Source organism: Microcaecilia unicolor, chromosome 2, assembly GCF_901765095.1.
Source record: "Microcaecilia unicolor chromosome 2, aMicUni1.1, whole genome shotgun sequence".
Lineage (NCBI taxonomy): Eukaryota > Metazoa > Chordata > Amphibia > Gymnophiona > Siphonopidae > Microcaecilia > Microcaecilia unicolor.
In genome coordinates this window covers 272554824-272579762 of record NC_044032.1, presented here as the reverse complement: position 1 = coordinate 272579762, position 24939 = coordinate 272554824, and the positions used below count along the sequence as shown (strand labels likewise).

At 45.0% G+C, this 24939-nt stretch overlaps 1 protein-coding gene across 1 annotated transcript in view; it reads right to left on the bottom strand.

The window, feature by feature from the left end:
- The window catches only part of IFT74 (intraflagellar transport 74), a 291121-nt gene that overhangs the window by 261769 nt on the left and 4413 nt on the right, over window positions 1-24939 (bottom strand). Inside the window, exon 2 of the mRNA XM_030194172.1 lies at window positions 7539-7678. Within this exon, the coding sequence (XP_030050032.1) occupies window positions 7539-7658 (120 nt within the window). The 5' untranslated portion in view covers window positions 7659-7678. The remainder of the gene's footprint in view (window positions 1-7538; window positions 7679-24939) is intronic.

The following is a 24939-nucleotide window of genomic DNA, read 5'->3' as shown; positions in this document are numbered from 1 at the left end:
ACACCCATCTCAGAAACGACCAATAGCAAGCAATTTGGTTGTGGGAGGAGCCAGCATTCGTAGTGCAGTGGTCCCCCTCACATGCAAGGACACCAACCGGGCACCCTAGGAGGCACTGCAGTGGACTTCAGAAAAAGCTCCCAGGTGCATAGCTCCCTTACCTTGTGTGCTGAGCCCCCCAAAACCCACTCCCCACAACTGTACACCACTACCATAGCCCTTAGGGATGAAGGGGGGCACCTACATTTGGGTACAGTGGGTTTGTGGTGGGTTTTGGAGGGCTCACATCTACCACCACAAGTATAACAGGTAGGGGGGATGGGCCTGGGTTCGCCTGCCTGAAGTGCACTGCAGTACCCACTAAAACTGCTCCAGGGACCTGCATACTGCTGTCATGGAGCTGGGTATGATACCTGAGGCTGGAATAGAGGCTGGAAAAAAATATTTAATTTTTTTTTTTTTTTTAGGGTGGGAGGGGGTTAGTGACCACTGGGGGAGTAAGGGGAGGTCATCCCAAATTCCCTCCGGTGGTCATCTGGTCATTTAGGGCACATTTTTGTGGCTTGGTTGAAAAAAAAAAAAAGGACCAAGTAAAGTCGGCCAAGTGTTCATTAGGGACGCCCTTCTTTTTTCCATTATCAGCCAAAGACGCCTGTGTGTTAAGCACGCCCCAGTCCCACTTTCACTATGCTTCCGACACGCCCCCGTGAATTTTGGTCATCCCCGCGACAGAAAACAGTTGAGGACACCCAAAATCGGCTTTCGGTTATGCCGATTTGGGCGACCCTGGGAGAAGGACGCCCATCTCCCGATTTGTGTCGAAAGATGGGCGCCATTCTCTTTCAAAAATAAGCCTGATAGTGTCTTAAGAAAACAGCATTAATATAGTTCTAATTCAATGCAAAAAAAAAGATCAATGTGGCAGCTTGAAGGGAGATGCTGCTTGGAGCATCATTTTTTTTGCTTCCTTTTTCTATCCACTTCCATATTCATTTCCTAAAATGAAAAATTAGGGTGAAGTTTTAGATACCCTTTCAGAAAACTTTATTCCCAGAGCGCCTGTCGATTTACTTCAGTCTCCACTGGATTAATTTGCGACCAGCTTTGGCATGGTAGTGGCCAGTTAGACAGATGCTGATGCGTCTCTCATCCTTGATGGATTTAGTGAAAAGACATCTTACCTCACCAATCTACTACATTTCTTTGAAGAAGTGAACAAATACGTGGCTAAAGGTGAGCCTGTCCATATTATGTATCTGGATTTTCAAAAGGCATTTGACAAAATACCTCATGAAAGACTCCAGAGGAAATTGGAAAGTCATGGGATAAGAGGTAGTGTTCTATTGTGAATTAAAAACTACTTAAAAGATAGAAAACAGAGTGTAGGATTAAATGGTCAGTATTCTCATTGGAGAAGAGTTGATAGTGGGGTTCCACAGGGGTCTGGTGCTGGGACCACTGCTTTTTAACATATTTATAAATTATCTATATATGGGAATAACTAGTGAGGTAATTAAATTTGCTGATGACAAAGTTTTTCAAAGTTGTTAAATTGCACGAAGATTGTGAAAAATTACAAGAGGACCTTACGAGACTGGGAGACTGGGAATCCAAATGGCAGATGACGTTTATATTTAAACGATTTTATTGGCATTTCCACAAACAACAACATTACAACTTTTCATGTAACTATATGCCCAATCAAACCATTCTGCCGTGGCCAAAACCCAATTAACCATCAACCAATATCTTTAACATTGTCTCTCCCTCCCTCTTTCCGCTATATTTAAGCAGACTGTATTAGTGTTGCCACATATTACAACAGTAGATCTACTATAATAAAACTCACCCTCAACGTTCTGAAGACAACGTTCTGAAGTCACTCAGTCACTCACTGAAGGGTTCATGGATTCATGGTGGTGAAGCCACAACACTGACCATGTCTCTCAGACCCGCCCTCGCATGACGGACCAATCAGAAAAAACACACTCAATGTTCTGAAACACAAAGGACCATCACAAAATCGTTCCCAGGCAACGCTAGGCAACGTAAGACGGACCTATCAGAGGAAACTACGTGGCAATAAGGGAGGAGCATTCACCAGAAGAATGGCACATTATCTGTGCAGCACGGAGAGCACAGAACCACCGCTTGAACGAGAGAAGAATATTCCTGTTGTGGGTATGTGCAAAAATAGACCGGAAGGGGGGGGGGGGGGGGGGGGGGGAAAGAAATTTGTAAATGCCTAGTGCCGGTACTGAAGAGTGCCGGAGGTCCTATAGCACAGACTATATTTGGGTTCGCTAGATGTGGAGTCGGTGGAGCCGGAGAACAGTGTGCCCCTCACCATCTGGGATGTGGGCGAACAGGACAAGCTGTGGCCCAGCTGGAAGGATTACCCGCGACCCAGCCAGCAGCAAATTTCCCTACTCCTTCCCTGCCTAGGAATCGCTGGAGACTGGCTGCAAAACTAACGAAACAACCGCACACCGACACACCACCTCCATCATTCGAAAGGCATCCACTCTTTCTACAACAGAAATGCAAACTAATAATACAAAACAAACAAAGAATACCCGGTTTCTCACGCGGCTGCAGGTAACTCCCTACCCCCTTCCTCTTCCCCTTTTGCTGAAGCGGCAAAGGATGTGCCCAACCATCCCCAGCCTCAGGCAAGCCATCTCCCACCTCGGGGATTCCCCAAGCACCCAGAAAAAGACGGCGCTGCTTCCCGCAGCGCATAAACGTTCCAGCATTCACCTGCAGCAGGCCTGAAATGGACAGAACATACCGGATCACCCCCCGACGGCCCGAGACCGTGCTCCTCTCCCTTCCGCCAACTTAAAACAACCATCCGCGTCCTCAGGCAAGCAGTCTCCCACCTACAGGATGCCCAGAACCCCAGCCCAACGGAAAAAGACGGCGCTGCTTCCCACAGCACATTTCACTTCCAGCGTTCCCCTACAGCAGCCCTGAAACAGCCAAAAAAACCCGACAGACCAAGAACGTGCTCCTCTACCTTCCGCCCATCTAAAACAACACTGCTGCCTCAGCACCACACACAACCCCCCCCCCCCCCCCCCCCCCGGAAAAAAACAATCCACCACTCAGCAAAGGCTGACCCCCCTACAACCACATTTACATTTCACCAACAGAAAGACCCCCCTCCACAAACCTCCTTGACAGACAAAACCACACACACAATACAACAGAAACACACCCTCAAAGCCAAACACCAATCCATCCCACTTTGCCAGCACAGCACAGCACAGCACAGCACATCCCCCAACCCCCCACCCAAAAAACAAATTAAAAAAAAACACACATCAACAACCTGCACACACACCCCACCCTCACACACTCACTCACACACACACACAAAAACTCTGTGACACATACACACACACAAAAAAAAGCCACATGCTAGCACCCGTTTCATTGGTTTCGGAAACGGGCCTTTTTTACTAGTAGTTTAATGAAACGAACTACTCAAGTAGGCCATGCTATAACCGGCCGCATGCTGAAATGTTCAATATATAGCAATTAATTTTTTTCAACTTTCCTCCCCCCTCCCTTCCCCTCCCCCTTCCCCTTCCTTTTTAAATGCTGATGCTGCCCTTATCATTGCCAAGCAAGTGTACTATATAATCCCAATAGGCCCTTCCGATCCCCACACGCTTTATGGACATGTCAACATTATTAGCAACAAAGAAATTGCAAGGCTACCCATCCCTCCCCCCTCCCATACAGTCAATGCAGATACCGAACAGTGAGATCTGATATGTGAGACTCTCCGTATTCACTCTTATCATTCCCAACCATGCACACTGACTAACCTAAAGTGTTTAAGACCTGACTCCTCGCCCGTGGGGATATTTTGTTCAAATAGGCCCCCCAGATTTTTATGAACCGTTGTCGCCTCTTTGGAGTGTTCCGGGCATCACGCATTTCCCACAGCATAAGCTCATGGAGCTTATTTCTCCAGTACCAATACGAGGGACCCTTATCTGATATCCAATGCTTGAGAATCCATTTTTTCCCCAAAATACAGAGTTTACTGAGGAAAATCTTGTCTTCTAGCGATCCCTTGTTCCACGCTGTCACAGAAGTAAATACTACCCTTTCAAAAGACAGGTCCACTTGACAACCAAGAACCCAACTCATGAACTGGAAGAGAGCCAACCAGAACCCCTGTATCTCTCTACATTGCCACATACTGTGAAAAAATGAGGCATTTTCCACTGCACATTTGGGACATACATTTGTTCCCACCACTCCCGCATACCATGCTTGTTTTGCTGAAAAATATGCCCTATGTATGGTTCTAAAATGACATTCCTGTAGTTCGGCACTATGGACCACCCTTGTACCTCCCTGTAACGCTGCCAGTAACTTCCCTTCAGCTATTCTCCTCCCCACCTCCTGGCTCCATCGTTCGGCAACCACCTGAACTGTTCTTTTAGGGCGTTTCCCTTCTAGTGCCTTATGAAACCAGGATACCGATATTTGCCCTGCTGCTTCCCCAGCCAGAAATTCCCTGATATTCTCCCCAAACTCCGAGAAGAGACTTGCCCGGGGGAGCCCTTGTATGTAGTGCGAGAGTTGATGATATGCTAGCTTCGCCAACAGTCCTCCCGTGCAATGCCGCTCAAATTCTTGATAGGGCATGACGGTCCCATCCCTCTGAAGGAAATTCTCCAGAAGTATCACGCCCTGCCTCCCTAGGTCTCGAAATATTTTATTGTCCCTCCCGGGTGTAAATTGTGCGTTACCCGTTACGGGCAGCAATATACTACTCTCTGAGCTATGCCCCCAAAGCTGTGTCAGATCTCGCCATAAATGTCGTAGTGGTTGCAAGATGATGCTATGTTTGACTTGTTTCGGGAGGGTACTGAATTTTGCATGTAGTAAGTAATTAAGATGCCAGGGGCTAAAATACCCATTTTCCAAGTGTATGTCCATATAGGTAGCCGTGCCCAACACCCAGTCTCTTAAATGCCGTAATAGGCATGCTTGATTGTATACTAGCATGTCTGGGATCCCCAGCCCCCCACCTACCTGAGTCCCCTTGAGGTATTCCCATTTAAGCTTTGGTTTTTTTCCCCGCCCAACAAAAACAGGCTACGTGCCTCTGAAGTATTTTCAAATCTTTTTTCCAGAGCCATATTGGTAACACTTGTAGTGTGTACAGCCACTTCGGGAACACCAACATGCGATATAGATGTATCCTCCCCATCAATGACAGCGGCAGGGCGGTCCATTTTTCCAGCTGCGTCTTCGTATCTTTCAATAGTTGGGGAATATTATGCGCATAAATTTGTGCTGGGTCTAATGTTAGCTGAATACCCAGGTACCTAAAGGACCCAGTTGCCCAGCGCAATGGGAACTGTTCCCAGTCTACCCTTCTAAGCTCCGGACTCGCCAACGCTTCAGACTTCATGAGATTTAAATGAAACCCTGAGAAGTCTCCATATTCGCTTATACTGTCCATGAGGTGTCCCAGAGAGCTCCTCGGGTCTGTTATTAAGACCAGCAGGTCATCCGCAAATGCTGCTATTTTAAACTCCCTCTCTCGAAAATGTACTCCCCCTATGTCTGTGTTATTACTTATCTCCCTTTGGCAGATGACGTTTAATGTCAGCAAATGCAAAGTGATGCACGTGGGAAAGAGAAACCCAATGGGAAAGAGAAACCCAAGCTACAGCTACATCACACAAGGTTCCACATTAGGAGTCACTGACCAGGAAAAGGATCTAGGTGTCATCATTGACAACACGTTGAAACTCTCTGTTCAGTGTGCAGCGGCGGCTAAGAAAGAAAATAGAATATTAGATATTATTAGGAAAGGAATGGAAAACAAAAATGAGGATGTTATAATGCCTTTTTATCACTCCAACTTGCAGCCACACCTTGAATATTGTGTGCAATTCTGGTCACCGCATCTCAAAAAAGATATAGTGAAATTAGAAAAGGTAAAGAGAAGGGCGACAAAAATGATAAAGGGGGATGAGACGACTTCCCTGAGGAAAGGCTGAAGTAGCTCAGGCTCTTCAGCTTGGAGAAAAGACAGCTGAGGATAGATATGATACAGGTATATAAAATAATGAGTGGAGTGGAACAGGTAGATGTGAATCACTTGTTTACTCTTTCCAAAAATACTAGGACTAGGGGGCACGCAATGAAGTTACAAAGTAGTAAACTTAAAACGAATCGGAGAAAATATTTCTTCACTCAATGTGTAATTAAACTCTGGAATTCGTTGCCAGAGAATGTGGTAAAAGCAGTTAGCTTAGCGGGGTTTAAAAAAAGGTTTGGATATCTTCCTAAATGAAAAGTCCATAAGCCATTATTAAGATGGACTTGGGAAAATCTACTGCTTATTTCTAGGATACTGTCAAATACATACAGCACTTCTCTACTATTACTGTTTATACTTGCAAAATCAATGGAAGTACAGCTCTCACTCGGAGTAATAATCAACCACCTTTATGGTGATTGTTATTTTTAATAATCAAGGAGGAGTCTCATATATTCACCACGGCCAATTGCATGAGTCTATGATTTAAAATGCACACACGAGCATAAGTTCATCGTATTGGTGAAATGCAATTGGCCGTGGTGAATATATGAGACTCCTCCCTCATTATTAAAAATAACAATCACCATAAAGGTGGTTGATTATTACTCCGAGTGAGAGCTCTACTTCCGATGATTTTGCAAGTATTTCTAGGATAAGCAGCATAAAATGTATTATACTGTTCTGGGATCAATCCTCTATGGGAGGAGAGGGAATGGTTATAGCTGAGTGCCCACCGACACATTGGCTCCCACTAAGGGGGAGAAGCTCAGCAGCACAGACAAGGAGAAACAGTGGAGCGCTGGAAAGAATTTAGTACTCCAATGGTGTTTGTCTGGGCTGTGGGATCCTTAGGACCTATTCCTGGACTAAAATCTATTAGACCTCCCTGAAGTTAATGCCACATTCAGCTTAACTTTGTCATCTCCCTTTGAAAAATATATGGACTCTGCTGGTCTCAAGTGGGTATTCTGTTTCTTCACTTGCTTTACTTACTTCAGTCATTTCATATTTTGAGATGCAAGCCAAGAATCAATACAGTACCCCAAGCTGGGAGGACTGGGAAAGCAATGCAATGTTACACATTAAAGTGAGAGAAGATATAGGAAAGGAACTTTTGGCACCGTCAGATATTTGAAAATAGTTTGCGTAGCTGAATAAATGCCTTTGTGAGAGGAAAAAGAAAAAGGTCAGAGAACAAGGTCTTGATGTATTTCTCAGAGACTGCAATAACTACCCTTTCACAAGAGGTGTATGAATTGTCTGGAGGCTGAGATTTTAGAGGCTGAGGTTTGATGGCATAAAATCTTTGAAAAATGATAAGATTCCAAGGACTTGATGGCTTTTCAGCTAGATTTTATAAATTGCTTGTTGGCTCCCTGGTGAAGCCACTGGTGCCTGTTTTCAATGAAAACTCAGATGGAGGGGAGTTGGTGGACCAGAGAAATAATCTTTCACTTACCCCTGTTCCTGTTCTGACAGGTGTTGGTGGTGGTCGAATGCCAGAAGGTGGCCTGCCCGTAAGACTTATTCCTCCTTTCGTACTGGGACGACCTGAAGGGGGTCTTTGGTTACTTGCCATTTCTTATGCTCTGGAAGTTTCTATTTGAAATACATTATACAATAAATTCATTATCATGTAATTTAAAAAAAAAAGGATTTACAGATTTAAAAAAAAAAAAAAAAAACTCAAATCCTTCATCACTATCACAAAACTAATTGTTGGAAATGAAGTGCACACATTTTGAACAAGCAACATATTATACAATTAAATTACCTGATAATTTTCTTTACATTAGTATTTCCCTCTATTCCAAAACCTGTAGGGATAGTTGTGTCCATCAACCAGAAGGTGGACAGAGAACTGAAAACTGAGCAGAGACATCTCTCTCGGCATCCAGTCCAACTCATCAGTATTTACATAGGCAAGTAGAAAGGATAAACTCAGAATAAACACAATCATCTTTAAAAACTCGCTAATCTAACACTAACCAGAAGAGCAAACATATGTGGACCTCTCATCTCTGGACAACTTGTAGAGAACAAGAGATATGCAGAAGCATCATGCAAGGTGACAGTCATTATTTGACCCATTACTTCGCACTGACTTAAACATCTCAGGCAGTCCTCTAGAACAGTAGGAAGGACTAACGGAAAGAAAATTATTAGGAAAGACCTAATTTCTCCTTCCATTACGAAGCTTCTCACTATTCCAAAACCTGTGGGATGTTCAAAAGCAATCCCTAGAGTGTGTGGGATCCTAGCACCGCTGCCCAAAACTGGTTTCCAAGCATGCCACAACTTTGCCCTGTAGTGCTTGGCAAAGGAATGCAGCGTTGACCATGTTGCCACCTTGCAAATAACCACCAGAGACTGTAAGGTAGTATCCGCTCAGAATGTTGCTGTATGCCTTGTCGAATGAGCCTGAAAGACCTGAGGAGCCTGCTTGTCCACAAGCAAATAAGCTGACGCAATAGTCTCCTTCAGCCATCTAGCAATTTTGGGCATAGAAGCCATGCCTCTGTTTACCAAAAAGCACAAGGAAGTTGGTCACAGGAGTGGAGGAACACCAACCCCTACGAGCACAACAGAAACAATCTTAGGAGAGTAGAGTGAAGGAATGGCACCTCCAAAAACATGCAGGAGTCAAGGGTTCTTTATACAAAGAGTTTTATTCTATAGATGTGACAGAACCGTGTTTCGGCAAAAAGCACTTGCCTCAGGAGTCTAAAAAAAATATATACATTAAGAAACACAGGGATGCTTAATATTAAAAAACAGAATTGACATATATAAATCAAAACATATCATATAAAATATATGTACTCAATACAAAGAAATATATAAATATGAGTTAGAAAGTATGCTAAATATTAAAAAACTAGTAAAAAAGCCCCGTTTCTGATGCAAATGAAACGGGGGCTAGCAAGGTTTTCTTCAGAGTGTGCATGTGAGAGTGTGTGTGTCCCTGCCTTCTGCCCTTTCTCCCTTCCCCTCTGCTCTCCGTCCCCCCCCCCCCCCCCCCCCCCCCCCCCCCCCCCCAGTCCTTCAGTGTTACGTTTCCTGCTGTGCTGTGTTACAGAGAGAGTGAAGGCGTCTGCCCTCTCTCCCCTCCCTCCTCCAGTCCTTCACTGTTACAAAGAGAGCGATTTCGTGCTGTGCTGTGTTTTCCTTCACTGTGTTACAGAGAGAGCGAGGGCGGGGCAGACACTCATGGGGAAACCGGATATCTCTGCAGCTTCACACTTCCGGCTGGAGGCTTCATTAGAACGTTGGTGCTGCCTTTTATATATAGAGATAAAATTAAAACACTGTTTAAAAACATGTACTCAAATATGTAAATAACAGTTAAAGTATGCACATCTGATCTGCATAAAACTATGTATTTTATATAGTAAATAGCGTTAACGGGCAAGTTTTTTGTTTTCCTATGGCCTCCCCCCACATCCACCAACCCTGCTCTCTCCCCTGCCCTCCCCCCCATGTCTATCAACCCTGCTCTCTCCCCTGCCCTCCCCCCATGTTCAGCAACCCTCCTCTGTCCCCTGCCCTCCACCTTTGTCCAGCAACCCTCCTCTTTCCTATGGCCTCCCCCTGTCCACAAACCCTGGCCTCCCCCTATGTCCAGCAACCCAGCTCACTCCCCTACTGTACCCCCGTCCAGCAACCCTCCTCTTTCCCTTGGCCTCCCCCCCCCCTGTCCACCAACCCTGCTCTCTCCCCTGGTCTCCCCCCATGTCCAGCTACCCTCCTCGCCACCGCTCCCGCCGTGCCGGGCCCCCTGCAGTGATATGACAGCGCCTCTCATCTCCGTGTGAAAGCGCTGCAGGCGATTTGCGTATGTGCACGCAAGGGCTAGCAAACTTTGTTGCTAGGAAGATCTTCCGATCCTGGGGCTGCCATCGGACGTCACCCAGCAGTTAGAACAAGCAGCCTGCTTGTCCTCGGAGAATCTGTTTTACTGGTATTTTTCCTTCTGTTACTTTTTAAGCTTTTCTGCTTCATTGATCATGCTCCTTTTTTCAGGTACGGAGCATGTACAGCTGTCTAATAGAGAATATATATTTTTTATGCTTACCCCTATTGGATATGTGCTGTTCTTTAAAGTCTTTTTTGTTCCTGTCTGCACCAATCACATATTTATGTTAAGAGGTACCCTCTTCTTAGTTGTATAACACATTAAGTAGTAGTAGTATATGGTGTGTAATTTCTGCATCTGCACTGGTACACATTGCACTGATCCTAGGACAACCTTTGTAATAGAATCTATTACATATTACTGCACTTCACACTGATCTTTTAAAATATTTCTGTTTCTGACTGCATGCACCTAGAAACATAGAAACATGACAGCAGATAAAGGCCACGTGACTCATCCAGTCTGCCCATCCTCTGTAACCCCTAATTCCTCCTGTTCCTAAGTGATCCCACATGCTTATCCCATGCCTTTTTAAATTCTGGAACAGTCCTCAACTCCACCATCTCCACTGGGAAGCTATTCCATGCCTCCACCACCCTTTCTGTGAAATAATACTTCCTTAGGTTACTCCTAAGCCTATGGAGTGGAGGAGTAGCCTAGTGGTTAGTGCAGTGGGCTTTGATCCTGGGGAACTGAGTTTGATTCCCTCTGCAGCTCCTTGTGACTCTGGGCAAGTCACTTAACCCTCCATTGCCCCTAGTACAAAATAAGTACCTGAATATATTTAAACCGCTTTGAATGTAGTTGCAAAAACCTCAGAAAGGCAGTATATTACTACTACTACTACTATTTAGCATTTCTATAGCGCTACAAGGCGTACGCAGAGCTGCACAAACATAGAAGAAAGACAGTCCCTGCTCAAAGAGCTTACAATCTAATAGACAAAAAATAAAGTAAGCAAATCAAATCAATTAACGTGTACAGGAAGGAGGAGAGGAGGGTAGGTGGAGGCGAGTGGTTACAAGTGGTTACAAGTCAAAAGCAATGTTAAAGAGGTGGGCTTTCAGTCTAGATTTAAAGGTGGCCAAGGATGGGGCAAGACGTAAGGGCTCAGGAAGTTTATTCCAGGAGTAGGATGCAGCATAACAGAAGGCGCGAAGTTTGGAGTTGGCAGTAGTGGAGAAGGGAACAGATAAGAAGGATTTAGCCATGGAGCGGAGTGCACGGGAAGGGGTGTAGGGAAGGACGAGTGTGGAGAGATACTGGGGAGCAGCAGAGTGAGTATATTTATAGGTTAGCAGAAGAAGTTTGAACAGGATGCGAAAACAGATAGGGAGCCAGTGAAGCGACTTGAGGAGAGGGGTAGTACGAGTAAAGCGACCCTGGCGGAAGACGAGACGGGCAGCAGAGTTTTGAACCGATTGGAGAGGGGAGAGGTGACTAAGTGGGAGGCCAGCAAGAAGCAGATTGCAGTAGTCTAAACGAGAGGCGACAAGGGTGTGGATGAGGGTTTTGGTAGAGTGCTCGGAAAGAAAGGGGTGGATTTTACGGATGTTGTAAAGAAAGAAATGACAGGTCTTGGCGATCTGCTGGATATGAGCAGAGAAGGAGAGAGAAGAGTCAAAGATGACCCCAAGGTTCGAGCTGAGGAGACAGGGAGAATGAGAGAACCATCAACAGAAATGGAAAACGGGGGGAGTGGGGAGGTGGGTTTGGGGGGAAAAATGAGAAGCTCGGTTTTGGTCATGTTTAATTTCAGGTGGCGTTGAGACATCCAGACAGCAATGTCAGACAAGCACGCTGAAACTTTGGTTTGGATGCAAGGTGAGACATCAGGGGTAGAAAGGTAGATTTGGGAGTCATCAGCATAGAGATGGTAAAAAAAAGCCATGGGATGAGATTAATGAACCAAGGGAAGAAGTGTAGATAGAAAAGAGGAGGGGACCAAGAACAGAACCCTGAGGTACGCCGACAGGCAGAGGGATAGAAGTAGAAGAGGATCCACCAGAGTGAACACTGAAGGTGCGGAGGGAGAGGTAGGAAGAGAACCAGGAAAGGACAGAGCCCTGGAATCCAAGTGAGGACAGGGTATCGAGGAGTATGCTGTGATCGACAGGTCAAAAGCAGCGGAAAGATCAAGAAGAATGAGGATGGAATAGAGACCTCTGGATTTAGCCAGTAATAGGTCATTGGAGACTTTAGTAAGCGCAGTTTCGGTTGAGTGGAGAGGGCGAAAACCAGATTGTAGTGGGTCAAGAATAGCATGTGAGGAGAGAAAATCAAGGCAGCGGTGGTGAACAGCACGCTCAAGTAATTTGGAGAGAAAAGGGAGGAGGGAGATGGGTCGGTAATTAGAGGGACAAGTAGGGTCGAGTGAAGGCTTCTTAAGGAGAGGAGTGACCACAGCATGTTTAAAGGCAGTAGGGACAGTTGCAGTGGAAAGTGAGAGGTTGAGAATGTGACAGATAAAAGGAATAAGAGCAGGTGAGATGGCATTAAGAAGGTGGGTGGGAACGGGATCAGAGGAACAGGTGGTACATTTTGAGGAAGAAAGGAGAAGTGTAGTTTCCTCTATAGTAACTTCAGGAAAGGAGAAAAAGTAATGAGGGGAAGGAGAGAGAGGGGAACGGACTAGTGGAGGGAGAGGTGGCAAGGTAGAGAATTCAAGGTTTATCTTTTGAACCTTGTCGTGAATGAATTCAGCAAGGGTCTGAGGAGATAATGAAGGGGGAGTTGGGGGAGGGGGCACCTTGAGGAGAGAGTTCAATGTGGTGAAGAGAAGTCGAGGGTTAGAGCCAAGAGAGTTGCTCAGTTGGATATAATAATCCTGTTTGGCATGTAAAAGAGCAGATTGGAAGGAGGTCAGCATGAACTTAAAGTGTAAGAAATCAGCAAGGGCCCGAGATTTCCGCCAGAGGCGTTCGGCGGAGCGGGTACAGGAATGTAGGTAGCGGATATTAGAAGTCAGCCAAGGTTGGGGTTTTGTATGCCTTATAGGGCGGGTCATCAAAGGTGCAAGAGTGTCTAAGGCAGAGGATAGAGTATTGTTGTAAAAAGAAACAGCCTCGTTGACAGACGTGGATGGTGCCACAGTAGAGAGGAGGTTTGAAACATGGGAGGATAGAGATGAAGGGTCAATATTGTGAAGATTCCTAGATAAATTAGATAAGATAGGACGGGACTGGGGGCGAGGAGATTTAAGTGTGAAAGTTATAAGATGGTGATCAGAGAGGGGAAGATCAGAGGCAAGGAAACTAGAGGGTGAACAGTTGGAGGAGAAGATGAGATCAAGACAGTGACCATTTTGATGAGAGGGGGAGGTGGAGCATAGTTGGAGATTAAAGGAGGATGTTAAAGCGAGTAACTTGGAAATATAAGAGTTGGAAGGATCATTAGCAGGAATATTAAAGTCACCAAGGATGAGAGAGAGGGAGGAAGGATCATGGAAAAAGGCAAGCCAGGCATCAAGTCCCATTTCCCTTTCCCTCTTAACTTTTTCGTATGCCCCCTCATTCCAGAGCTCTCCTTCATTTGAAAAAGGCTCTCTTTCTGTACTTAAATGCCCTTGAGATATTTAAATGTTTCTATCATGTCTCCTCTCTCCCTCCTCTCTTCCATTGTATACATGTTGAGGTTCATAAGCCTGTCCTTATAATTTTTGCATTCAAGACTGCTTACTAATTTCATAGCTGCCCTCTGGACCGACTCCATCCTGTTTATATCTTTCCATAGGTGCGGTCTCCAGAACTGCATGCAGTACTCCAAATGAGGCCTCACCAGAGACTTATACAACGGCACTATCACCTCCTTTTTTCTGCTGGTCATGCCTCTCTTTATGCACCCAAGCATCCTTCTGGCTTTGGCTGTCGCTTTTTCTACCTGTTTGAAAGCTTTAAGGTCATCAGACACAACCACCCCCAAGTCCCGCTCTTCCTTCGCACACTGAAGCACAACACCCCTATACTATACCGTTCCCTCGGATTTTTGCGACCCAAGTGCATGACCCTGCATTTTTTGGGATTAAACCTTAGTTGCCAAATATCGGTCCATTCCTCTAGCTTCGCTAGGTCCTTCCTCATGTCGTGTCCACCCTGTTGCAGAGTTTAGTATCATCCGCAAAGAGACAAACCTTACCAGACAGCCCTTCCGCAATATCGCTCACAAAGATGTTAAAAAGAGCCGGCCCTAAGACCGATCCCTGCAGTACTCCACTGACGAGCTCCTTTTCTTCAGAGCAAGCTCCATTTACCACCACCCTCTGTCTCCTACCATTCAACCAATTTTTTACCCAATCAGTTACTCTAGGTCCCGCACCGAGGGCACTCAATTTATTTATCAGTCGCCTGTGCGGAACCATGTCAAAGGCTTTGCTGAAATCCAAGTATACCACATCAAGCGCCCTTCCCACATCCAACTGTTTAGTCACCCAGTCGAAGAAGACAGTCAGATTCGTCTGACACGACCTGCCACTAGTGAAGCCATGCTGTCTCGGGTCTCGCATTCCATGTAGTTCAAGAAATGTCACAATCCTCCTTTTTAGAAGCGTTTCCATTAGATTACTCACCACTGAGGTCAGAATGACAGGTCTGTAATTCCCAACCTCTTCCTTACTTCCACTCTTGTGCAAAGGAACCACATCCGCCCTTCTCTAGTCCACCGGGACCACTCCAGTTTCTAAGGAAGAATTGAAGAGTCCTTCAGCGGAGCCGACAGAACGTCTCCAAGTTCCTTCAGCACCCTCGGGTGTATCCCATCAGGCCCCATCGCTGTCTACTTTTTTTTTTTTTTTTAAATATTTATTTATTAAAGTTTTTGAACAATTGCATATTGACAACCTCTTTATAACAGTCATGTATCACACACAGAATGTTTGAACTTCAATAACAAGAAGCGGTGTATCCCCAATCCTCCCCTCCCCCCTGTCCCTTCCCATCAACCCCCCTCCCCCCTTGTTACCAGTGGAATATCGTAATATGAGGACTGTATTATAGCAGTCATAGTCTTGGTATAATCAGTTTAGGTGCATCTAAGTCTATCCCATTTTGTGATCGCCAGGCTCGATATTGTTCCCACTGTATATTGAATTTTGTTACATGTCCCAATCGTATAGCTGTCATTTTGGACATTTGGTAGAGGTAGTCCATCTTGTGTATCACCTTTATCACTGGTGGAGCCAGCTGGCTTTTCCACGCTGATGCCAGTGTGATTTTTCCCGCTATCATCCAAACTGTTGTGAGCCTGTGTACCGACAGCCGCACTCCCGGGGGTCTGATATGCAGCAGACAAATCTCCGGTTTAGTAGGGTATCTTACCCCAGTCACTATAGCAAATAGGTCCAACAGTTCTGTCCAGTATGCTTGAATCTTAGGGCAAGACCACCAGATGTGTAACATATCCCCCACCATTGAACAGTTTCTCCAACACTGTGCAGACCCCTGTCCATACATTTTTACCAGTCTCTGCGGCGTGTAGTACCACTGATATAGTATCTTATAGCTATTTTCAATCATTGAGCTAGATATGGAAACCCGCAACAAGTGGTTCAATGCTTTTTCCCACTGTGTGTAATCTATGGTAACCTGCAAGACTCGTTCCCAGCGTTGTATATAATATAGTATGGGTCCCTTGTCATTAAGCAGTGAAGCATATATGCGAGAGATACATCCCCTGTGGCTTCCCACTCTCATTGCTCTTTCTAGGGTCGTTTCTTCTATACGTAATTCTGTTTTGGCTCTCTTATTTATATAGTCTCTAATGCGAGTGTAGTGGAACAGATGTGATAGTGGTAGCCCATAATCTTCTTGTAATTCCATGAATGAGAACATCTGACCCTCGTCCCATAGTTGGCCCAGTGTGTTCAAACCTCTCTTCTCCCATTGTCTGTATATTAAATTATCCATCCCTAGTGGACACCCTGGGGCCGTTTTTATTGCCATTTGGTGGAACCAACAGCGATTAGGAAGATATTTCCCCCTAATGGCTAACCATGTCTGTAAAGGGTATTGCACCGCTGGGGGGGCTCTCTTAATATATGTCCGTAGTTGGCCCTTTGGTATCCATAGTAGAGAGCCCAAATTGTTTAGACCCATCCAGTGTTGCTCTATCTGGAGCCATGCTTTTGCACTACCAGCGCTCCATCCCGCCAGCACACGTAGCTGTGCCGCCTGATGGTATAGTGTAAAATTTGGCACTCCCATCCCTCCCAGCTTCTTGGGCTGATATAGTATAGCTGCCTTCACTCTGGGCGGTTTATGCTGCCAAATGTATGCGAAAACCTTCCGCTTGAGTTGCCTAAAGAACCCCTTCGGCATTGGTAGGGGCAGTGCAAGAAACAAATATAGCAATTTGGGTAGGATCATCATTTTTATCGCTGCCACTCGCCCCAGCCAGGATAGTTCTAGGCCCTCCCACCTATCCAGATCTTCAAATAGTTCCCTGAGTTTCATGGGAAAATTAGCTTGATATAAGTCTGTCAATTTGGGTGTTAAGTGTACTCCTAAATATTTAAGGGATCTCGTGACCCATTTGATCGGGAATTGTTGTCGTATTAAAGCTTCATCTCTCTTTGTTAATCCCAGCCCTAAAGCTTCTGATTTGTCCATATTCACTCGAAACCCAGAGCATTTGCCATATCGGTTTAGTTCTTGCATTATCTGAGGCATGGAGTCGCTCGGGTCTACTAAGGTTAGTAGAATATCATCGGCGAATAACATGATTTTATGTGTCACACCCCCCACAGTGATGCCATGTATATGTGGGTCCTGCCGGATATGCTGGGCTAGTGGCTCCATTGTCAAAGCGAATAATAGTGGTGATAGGGCACAGCCCTGGCGTGTCCCCCGTTCTAGTATTATCGGGTCTGAACTTTTCCCGTTGATCCTTAAGGCAGCCATTGGTCTGGTGTAAATCAATTGAAGCCATGTTGTAAAACGACCTGTAAATCCCATATGCTCTAAGACCTTGAACATGAAACCCCAGCTAACCCGATCGAACGCCTTTTCGGCATCCAACGAGAGAAGCAACATAGGTTGTCGGGTATTTCGTGCCTCGTGCATCAAGTGGAGTGCCCTTCTAATGTTATCAGTTGCTTGTCTGCCTGTGATAAATCCTGCCTGATCCTCCTGTACTAGTTTCGGCATTAGCTTTTGTAGTCTCTTAGCTAGTATTTTGGTGAAGATTTTATAGTCAGAGCCTAGAAGGGAGATTGGGCGGTAGGAACCGCAGAATTGTGGATCCTTCCCTGGCTTGCGAAGGACCACTAAATCTGCCAGTCTCCACGAATGAGGTAGTTCCCCCTGGAATTCCAACTCGTTGAATGCCCGGACCAGTAGGGGAATTAGCCATTTGCTATATCTTTTGTAAAATGTATTTGTGAACCCGTCTGGTCCCGGTGCTTTCCCATTAGGTAGATCTTTAATTGCCCATGCCACTTCGTCATATGTAATGGGGGCTGAGAGCATCTCCTCCTCTAGTGGAGTTAATTTTATAAGCTTGGCTTGCGCTAGGTATCTCTCGGATTCCTGCGGATCCGAGTTTCCCTCGGCCTGATAGAGTGTTGTGTAGAAATTTGTGAAGGCTGCCCGAATATCTTCTCGTGTGGTGCATAATTTCCCCTCTTTGTCATGTATGGCTGTGATATGTGTGTTGGCAGACCATTTTTTCAACTTAAATGCCATTAGCCGAGAGGACTTGTTCCCATATTCATAGTACGTCTGTCGCACCCGTTGGAGTTGTTCTGCTATCTCTGCCATCTGGATTTCCCTAAGCTCCATCCTCAATGCATGCATGTGGTGTTGTATTTTCTCCTTGTCTCTCTGGCGGGCTTCTTGTGCACCGAGGGTGGTCAGCTCTGTGTGTATTTGTTGGGTCCTTTCTCGTGTCTGGCGTGCAAGATGTACCTGTAGAGCTATTACTTTCCCTCTTATCACTGCCTTGCAGCCCTCCCACAATATTCCTGAGGTCACCTCTCCATTATCATTAAGGGTGATGTAGTCTTTAATGGCCACTTCTAGACTAGTAGCGATAGCCGAGTCTGCTAATAATTTGTCATTGAAGCGCCACTGCGGCGCCTCAGGGCTCGGAACCCTCAGCTTCACCTCTAGCACCATTGGTGTGTGGTCCGACCACGTTCTCGGATGTATCTGAATATCTATGATATCAGTCATTAAGGTTGGTGGGCCCATCCAAAAATCTATGCGAGAGTATGAGTTGTGGACTGCCGAATAGAATGTGTATCCTCTCGTTTGGGGATTTCTATGTCGCCAGATATCTACTAGATGCCATTGCCTCATAAATTTGTGGAGCTGAGACCGAGCGGATTGTGAGTAGCGAACCCCCTGTGTGGTGTTATCTAGGGTTGGGTGCAGCGTCAGATTGAAGTCCCCACCTATTAATAGGGTGCCCATTATGTGCTGGGAGAGGAGCGCTGATAGTTCCAGATAGAATGCCCCCTGCTGGTCATTAGGTGCGTATAAGTTTAGGAGTGTAAGTGTTTCCCCCTCCACTCGCACTATCATTAACAGATACCTGCCCTTTTTGTCCCTGATCATTCTCTGGACCCGCCATGAATATTTTTGGGATAGCATGATCATGACCCCATTCTTTTTCTTTTCTAGTAAGTTGGATGCACAGAATACCTGATGTTGTCTTGTATTTTGACAGAGCCGCTCAGCTGACTGTAGCAAGTGGGTCTCTTGAATGAATGTTATGTCTGCTTTTAGGCGTTGCACTTCTTTGAGCATGAGTTGGCGTTTACCTGGGGAGTTAAGGCCCTTTACATTTAGGGTCATACATTTAATAACACTCATCTAATTTGTGGAAGTGCGCCCCTTAACTTTAATCCCTGCTTAGTCTTCCAGGTTATCCCCTCTTGTTGTGTTTTATCTCTCCCCTTCATGTGGTGTTTAAATATTGTCAGTCTTTTCCCACTAGTAACCCCCGTACCCTCCCTCTCCATTTGAGAACATCCTCGTGTCATATACATAAGGGTGTCTAGAAGGATAATGACCCATCCCCCTAATTGTCAACTTTAAGTACCTGGGTCCCACTTCATTAACTTATACATTGCTATTTGCATATCATAGTTATATCTCCTTTCCGCACTAAGTAGTGCATTCTTAACAACATCAACTCTACATAATTCAATTACATAGTCACCAAGTTGCGGCCTGCATCTGGGTTCCGATGCCAAGGATATAGGCTCTGTTTATTTCTTTATTCTGGCGTCCATTTTTGTTAATTGCTTGTCTGATTGTTGGCGTTGTAGTCTGCCTTTTCCCGTGACGACTCTTTGCCAACGTGGTTTATCGCCAATCATGGGTAGATGTTTCTTTGGTGCAGTAGTTTCCCCCGTGATCCTTCTTCTGGAAATATTTCCGCCACATCCGCTATACTTCGCACTTGATATTGTTTCCCTTCTTTGTAGAATCGCAGCACAAATGGGTGACCCCATCGATATTTGATGCCCTTGTCTGTCAGAAATTTAGTGAAGGGCTTGAGCTCTGCTCTTCTTTTCAGTGTGGCTGCGGCTAGGTCTTGGTAGCATTCTATATGGTAGGAGTCCCATTGGAATCCAGGTGTTGATCGTGAAGCCCTCATAATTTGTTCCTTTAATTTAAAGTCATTAAAACACGCAATTATATCTTTTGGCCGGTTATTTACGGTGTTTCCTAAGGCTCTATGTGCCCGTACTAGTTGGATTGTTGCTGGTTCTTTTGATATCTGTACTTCTTTCAGCAGGGCGCTTGCAATACTCTGTACTGTTGTTTCACAATCATTGTACAGTGGCGTGTCTGGAAGGCCGCGGAACCTCACATTGCAGCGTCGACTCCGGTTCTCGAGATCTTCTACTTTGTCCCATATTTGCATTGTTTCCAGTTTAGCCTCCCTCATCTGGGAGTCTATGGCCTGCATTAGTTCTGCTTGTTCATCAATGCGATCTTCTGTCTCTGCGACTCTGATGCCCAGCGCGCCTATTTCCCCTCGGAGCTCCGCCCCCAGTGCCACGAGGTCCGCTCGTACAGCGGCGATAATTTCAGTTTTTATTTCCTGCAGCCATCCGCGGATCTCGTGTATGTGGGTTTCTTCTGGGTTGTGTCCCTCTCCCGTTATAAAGAGTGGCGGGGAGAGCAGCGGGGGACTGCCTTCGCGAGGGCTGGTCGGGACTTGCTCGGAGGACGGCGCGCTCATGCTCGCCGTTGGGCCCGTGTACGCAAAAGCTTGTAAGTCGATCGGATTCGTTTTAGATTTCGGCATGGATCGCTTACCCTTGGCTTCCGATGTTGTTTCCATGTATTTGCTAATTGTTTTTATGCGCTCGCGTCTCCGTGGGTGTCCTGATAGCGTGGGGCTGATCGGAGCTCGTGGCTCAGGCAGCCATTTCAGGGGATGACGTCACTTCCTCCTCATCGCTGTCTACTTTTAGTTTGGCAAGCTCCTCATACATGTATTTTCTTGCATATGCTAAGTATTTTTTTATTTATATATTTTTGTATTTGTTTTTAATGTGTAGGTTATTATTTTGGTATCTGTATGTTTTTTAGTGTTGCCCCTGACTCAGCCTTTGGCAAAACATGGCCACATTGGATCTTTCTTTAATAAAATATTGTTTGACCTTCATCTGTAATCTGCTCTGCTCTTTGTTTGAATCATACAGGAGTATAAATATTGACTGTTCTCTTACTTCTTCCGCCCAACCACCTCCTCCCATCCCCATCATCCAAACTATCTCCAAGCCTCAGCCCCCTTCTCAACTTCCAGTTCAGGCACAGCAAGAGATACCTTCTTCCTTATTCCTTAGCTCCTGTACCGGGTCCCTGTGTTAGGTCCGAGTCCCTTTCTGCCACCAGCTTCAGCCCCCTTCTGTTGCCCCCACCATCTGCCATGATCAGACCCCTTTCGCATTCCCAGCTTTGCAACATCCCCTAGCCTCAGCATCTCTATGAGACCCATCCCCAACCCCAATTTACATCTCTTACTTGCCTCCTTGGCAGCCTAAACATCCTTTTCAGATTGCCAACATCAGCCCCCTTCTACATGTGACACCTATGTGCAGTGAATGCTGATGGTCTGTTTGCACCCTGATTAAGTGATTCAAGTGTGCTCATGAAACAAGGGCTTTGTCAGCAGAACAGAATCATGAGTTATAGACCCGACTGATGACCTAAGCACCCTGCTGAAGTGTATTATGATACATTAAACAAGTTTGGGGGTTTTTTGTTTGTTTTTTTTAATTATTGAATTCTAAATGGGTGATATTATTTTGGACAGTGATTAATTTTTAGTTAATCCAATATAATAATTTGCATCTCCAATGTTCCATTGCTGTCTGGATGCCTGAGTTCGTAACATCTCATGACATCAGCCAGCCTCCAGCGTCCCATTCCCCCTCACTGCCCCCCCCTCGCGTAAAACCTAATGACGTCAGAGGGTGGAACAGTGAGAGGGAAGGGAACGCTGGAGGCGAGCTGACGTCAGGATGTTACCAATGGAAGGGAAGCCAGCCAGAAACCGATGAGGTACAAAGGAAGAGAGAATCGCGGCACATCGAGGGGAGGGCAGAGCAGAATCGATAGACATGGATGGGATGGGATGGGAGGAAAAGACAGGAGAAAAGAGAATCGCAGGACACGGATGGGAGGGCAGGGAAAAGGAGAATCGCTGGACATGGAGGGGAGGGCAGGGGAAAGACAAAAAATCACTTACAAGACAGCCTTTCTAAGACCCCTTTCATTGTTGAGGAAATGGGCTGGGTTCCACTAGTTATATATAATACAGACCTCTAAATCCTCTGCAGACCAGGGAGCTCATTGCTTGGCTCCAGCCACTTTGTCTGTCCTCTGCCAGCCCTGGGCCCTGGCCCTGTGCAGGAGTTGAAAGTAGAAAGTAACTACTTCCCGTGTTGTGAAACAGACAGGAAGTAGTTGCTCTCTGATTTTAAAATCCATGTAGTGCCAATGCCGAGAGGACAGACAGAGCAGCCAGTGCAAAGAAATAAAATGAACACCCTGCTTTGCAATGGATTTAGAGGTACTAAACAGGTAGGAGAAGGGGGTAGCTACCATTAAAATTATTGTGGGACCAGAGCCTTATGACCCTTCCATCCCCTTACAATACCTAGGACCTATAGTTCCCAGCCTCCTCACTTCCACTTTTGTGAAAAGAACTACCATATATATTCACATATATATCACCTTCATGCATAGATCACATCCCTACTTTCTCCCTTAATCTCCATATAATGACTCTTATATAGGTCACCCCATCTATCCATGGGTCCACACCTGGCAGAGTGTCAGATCCGCCACTATGGAGCCTTCCTGTACAGGTCATTCTCAGGTGTGCAGCTGCATCTTATCCAGGCCGGGCCCAGAATTTTAATCTCCCCCTTCCCCTCCCTATCCCCCCGGGGTTTCCCCTGAACCATTCCGCTGGCAGCAGCTGCAAATGTAGTTTAACTACTCCCTTTCCCATGCTGTCACTTTTCTTCATACCTCTTCCCCCTACTCCAAAGCAGTTTCTGCATAGGACCTTCCTGTACAGACCCGCACTCAGAAGTGCTGCCATATCCTGCTAATAGAAAATGTATAACAAGCAGAGGGTGGGATGCAGCAATGCCTTAAGTGCAGGCCTGTACAGGAAGGCCCCATGCTGGCACAGAAACTGCTTTGGAGCACCAGCAACAGGTATGAAAAAAAAAATGACAGAACTGTGTGGCGGGGGTGTCACTGTGCTTACAGCTGCTGCTGGCAGGACTGGAAGAGGAGAATCTAAAACCAGCATGTGTGGATATGAAAGGCTGGAAGACTTGCGTATAGGTTCCCCCCCCACCCCCAACGTTTGACCTTAAATTATGCACAAGTATATACAGCATCTGTCCATCCAGAACCAGAATCAAGATCTATCTCACTTCTATTCCCATTTGTGTTTGTTTCCTGACCCTTCCACTGTAAAAACTGAAAGAATTATTTGACAGGCAATCCCCCTTTACCCTCATCTCACAATGCCAATTCTGAACTTCCTCCTGTCAATAACATACGTTAAAAAAAGCCCATACTATTTCACAATATTAGCTATTTTAAATTTCATTTGCATCTTTGCTCTCCTATTTTCCTAGGTCATCTGAATATTTTTGTTTGTTTGCCTTCTTCTTTATGTGATCTCTTGTAGTTTATAAAAGCTAATCTTTATTTCCTTACCTTTTTCACCTTTTTTTTTTTTTTTAGAAAACCTTGATGGCCCTCCTTGTATCTTTTATATTTATTTCAGAATTCAATACTCGCTTCACATACATAAACAAATCTAAGTGGTATAGATAATAAAAACAAGACTAAAACAAAATAGTATATAAAGAAAACAAACAAACATCCTCCGAGATTGGACAAGGTGATATCAATGCAAAATGTAACTCACCTTGAGCTACTACTGAAAAAAGGTGTGAGCAAAATCCAAATAAATAAATAAAATAAAAAAATGAGTCGATTTAAGCCCCATTAACTTCTCAGAGAAAGCTACTGAAAAATAATAGGTTTTTAACCCCTTGTTGAACTTGTTAAAATTAGTCTCTGACCTTAGGTAAAGTGAAAGTAAATTCCAAAGAGATGGTGCCAGAAAAAAAGTTCTGTACATTTAGTAGAATCAAGTCTTGCGCCTGATGTGGGGGATGGGGAAGGCAGCAATACACACCTGATCTTAAGATCAAAGATATGGAGTAGGTACATAAGGAATTAAAAGGAAAAAAAATAATGTGGAACCCCTCTACGGGCCATAACAAAAAACCTGAATTTAATTTGATAAGACAGCCTGTACGGTCCATCCACTCTGCCCAACAAGATAATTCACAATATAAGGTATGATGCGATACTACATATACAAACTTGATCATATAGTTTTATAGGTTATTAAAAATTTGCTATACCACTTTTACCTTAATGGAGAACTCGGTGGTTTACAATTCCAAATGAAAAATAAAAAGGACCTCCATTAAATAGATAGTGTTATCTGTATTTTCTGTCCTAAGTAAACTGAAAATAAAAAACATAGATGCAAAGACACTTTCAGTACCAATTAACTAACTGCCAAGTACTGCTATCCTAAATAAGGTGAAAAAAAACCCATCTTTTTAAATCTCTTCAATGAGCCCTCCAACCGCACTCTCACCTGAAGAGCATTCCACACAACTGGCACCAAAATAGAAAAACACACTCAATCTCGTGGATGCCCGAGAGGCCCTAGTCAAAGGTGGTACCACCACTCTACCCCCCACCGCTGATCTCAACTGCCTGCTGCGACATACAGTGATATTAACTCCACAAGAGTAGAAGGAAGTTTATAAAAAAGAGTGGTATGAGCCAAAACCAAAAATTTAAAGAGTGTCCTATGATAATGGAGATAAAGAGGGGTTACACTGTCAAACCTACATGCATGCCCCAACACCCGTCTAGCAGTGCTCTGTAAAATTTGTAACTTCTTTTGTCCTATGTCTTAGCAATTCCAGCCAAGACCACATTACAGTAATGCAGTTGAGCTCATGAAAAGGGCATGAATCAATGAACGAAAGGCAAAGTCACAAATAAACCTCTTATAGCACATAATCTGTAAAATGACATGCCCATTACACACAATCCGACCAACCTGACTACAAAGTCAAGATGAAAATCTATAATAATTCCCAGGTACCTAAATTCATCAACTACAGGAACCATTAAGTCCAGTAACAACACCATAGTAGTAGGGCATGGCATCCTGCACGTAATCCAACAGGCAGAGGTCTTGGCCATATTCAGAATTAGTTTATGGGCATTCAACCATTGGTGAATGGCAACTTTGCAGACCTGAAGTAAACAAAGCTCCACATTATTAAGTGAAACCTAACAAACTAAAAGATCATCATCTGCATACATATACACACAACTTATAGCGAATGACTGAATAACCACTAACAATG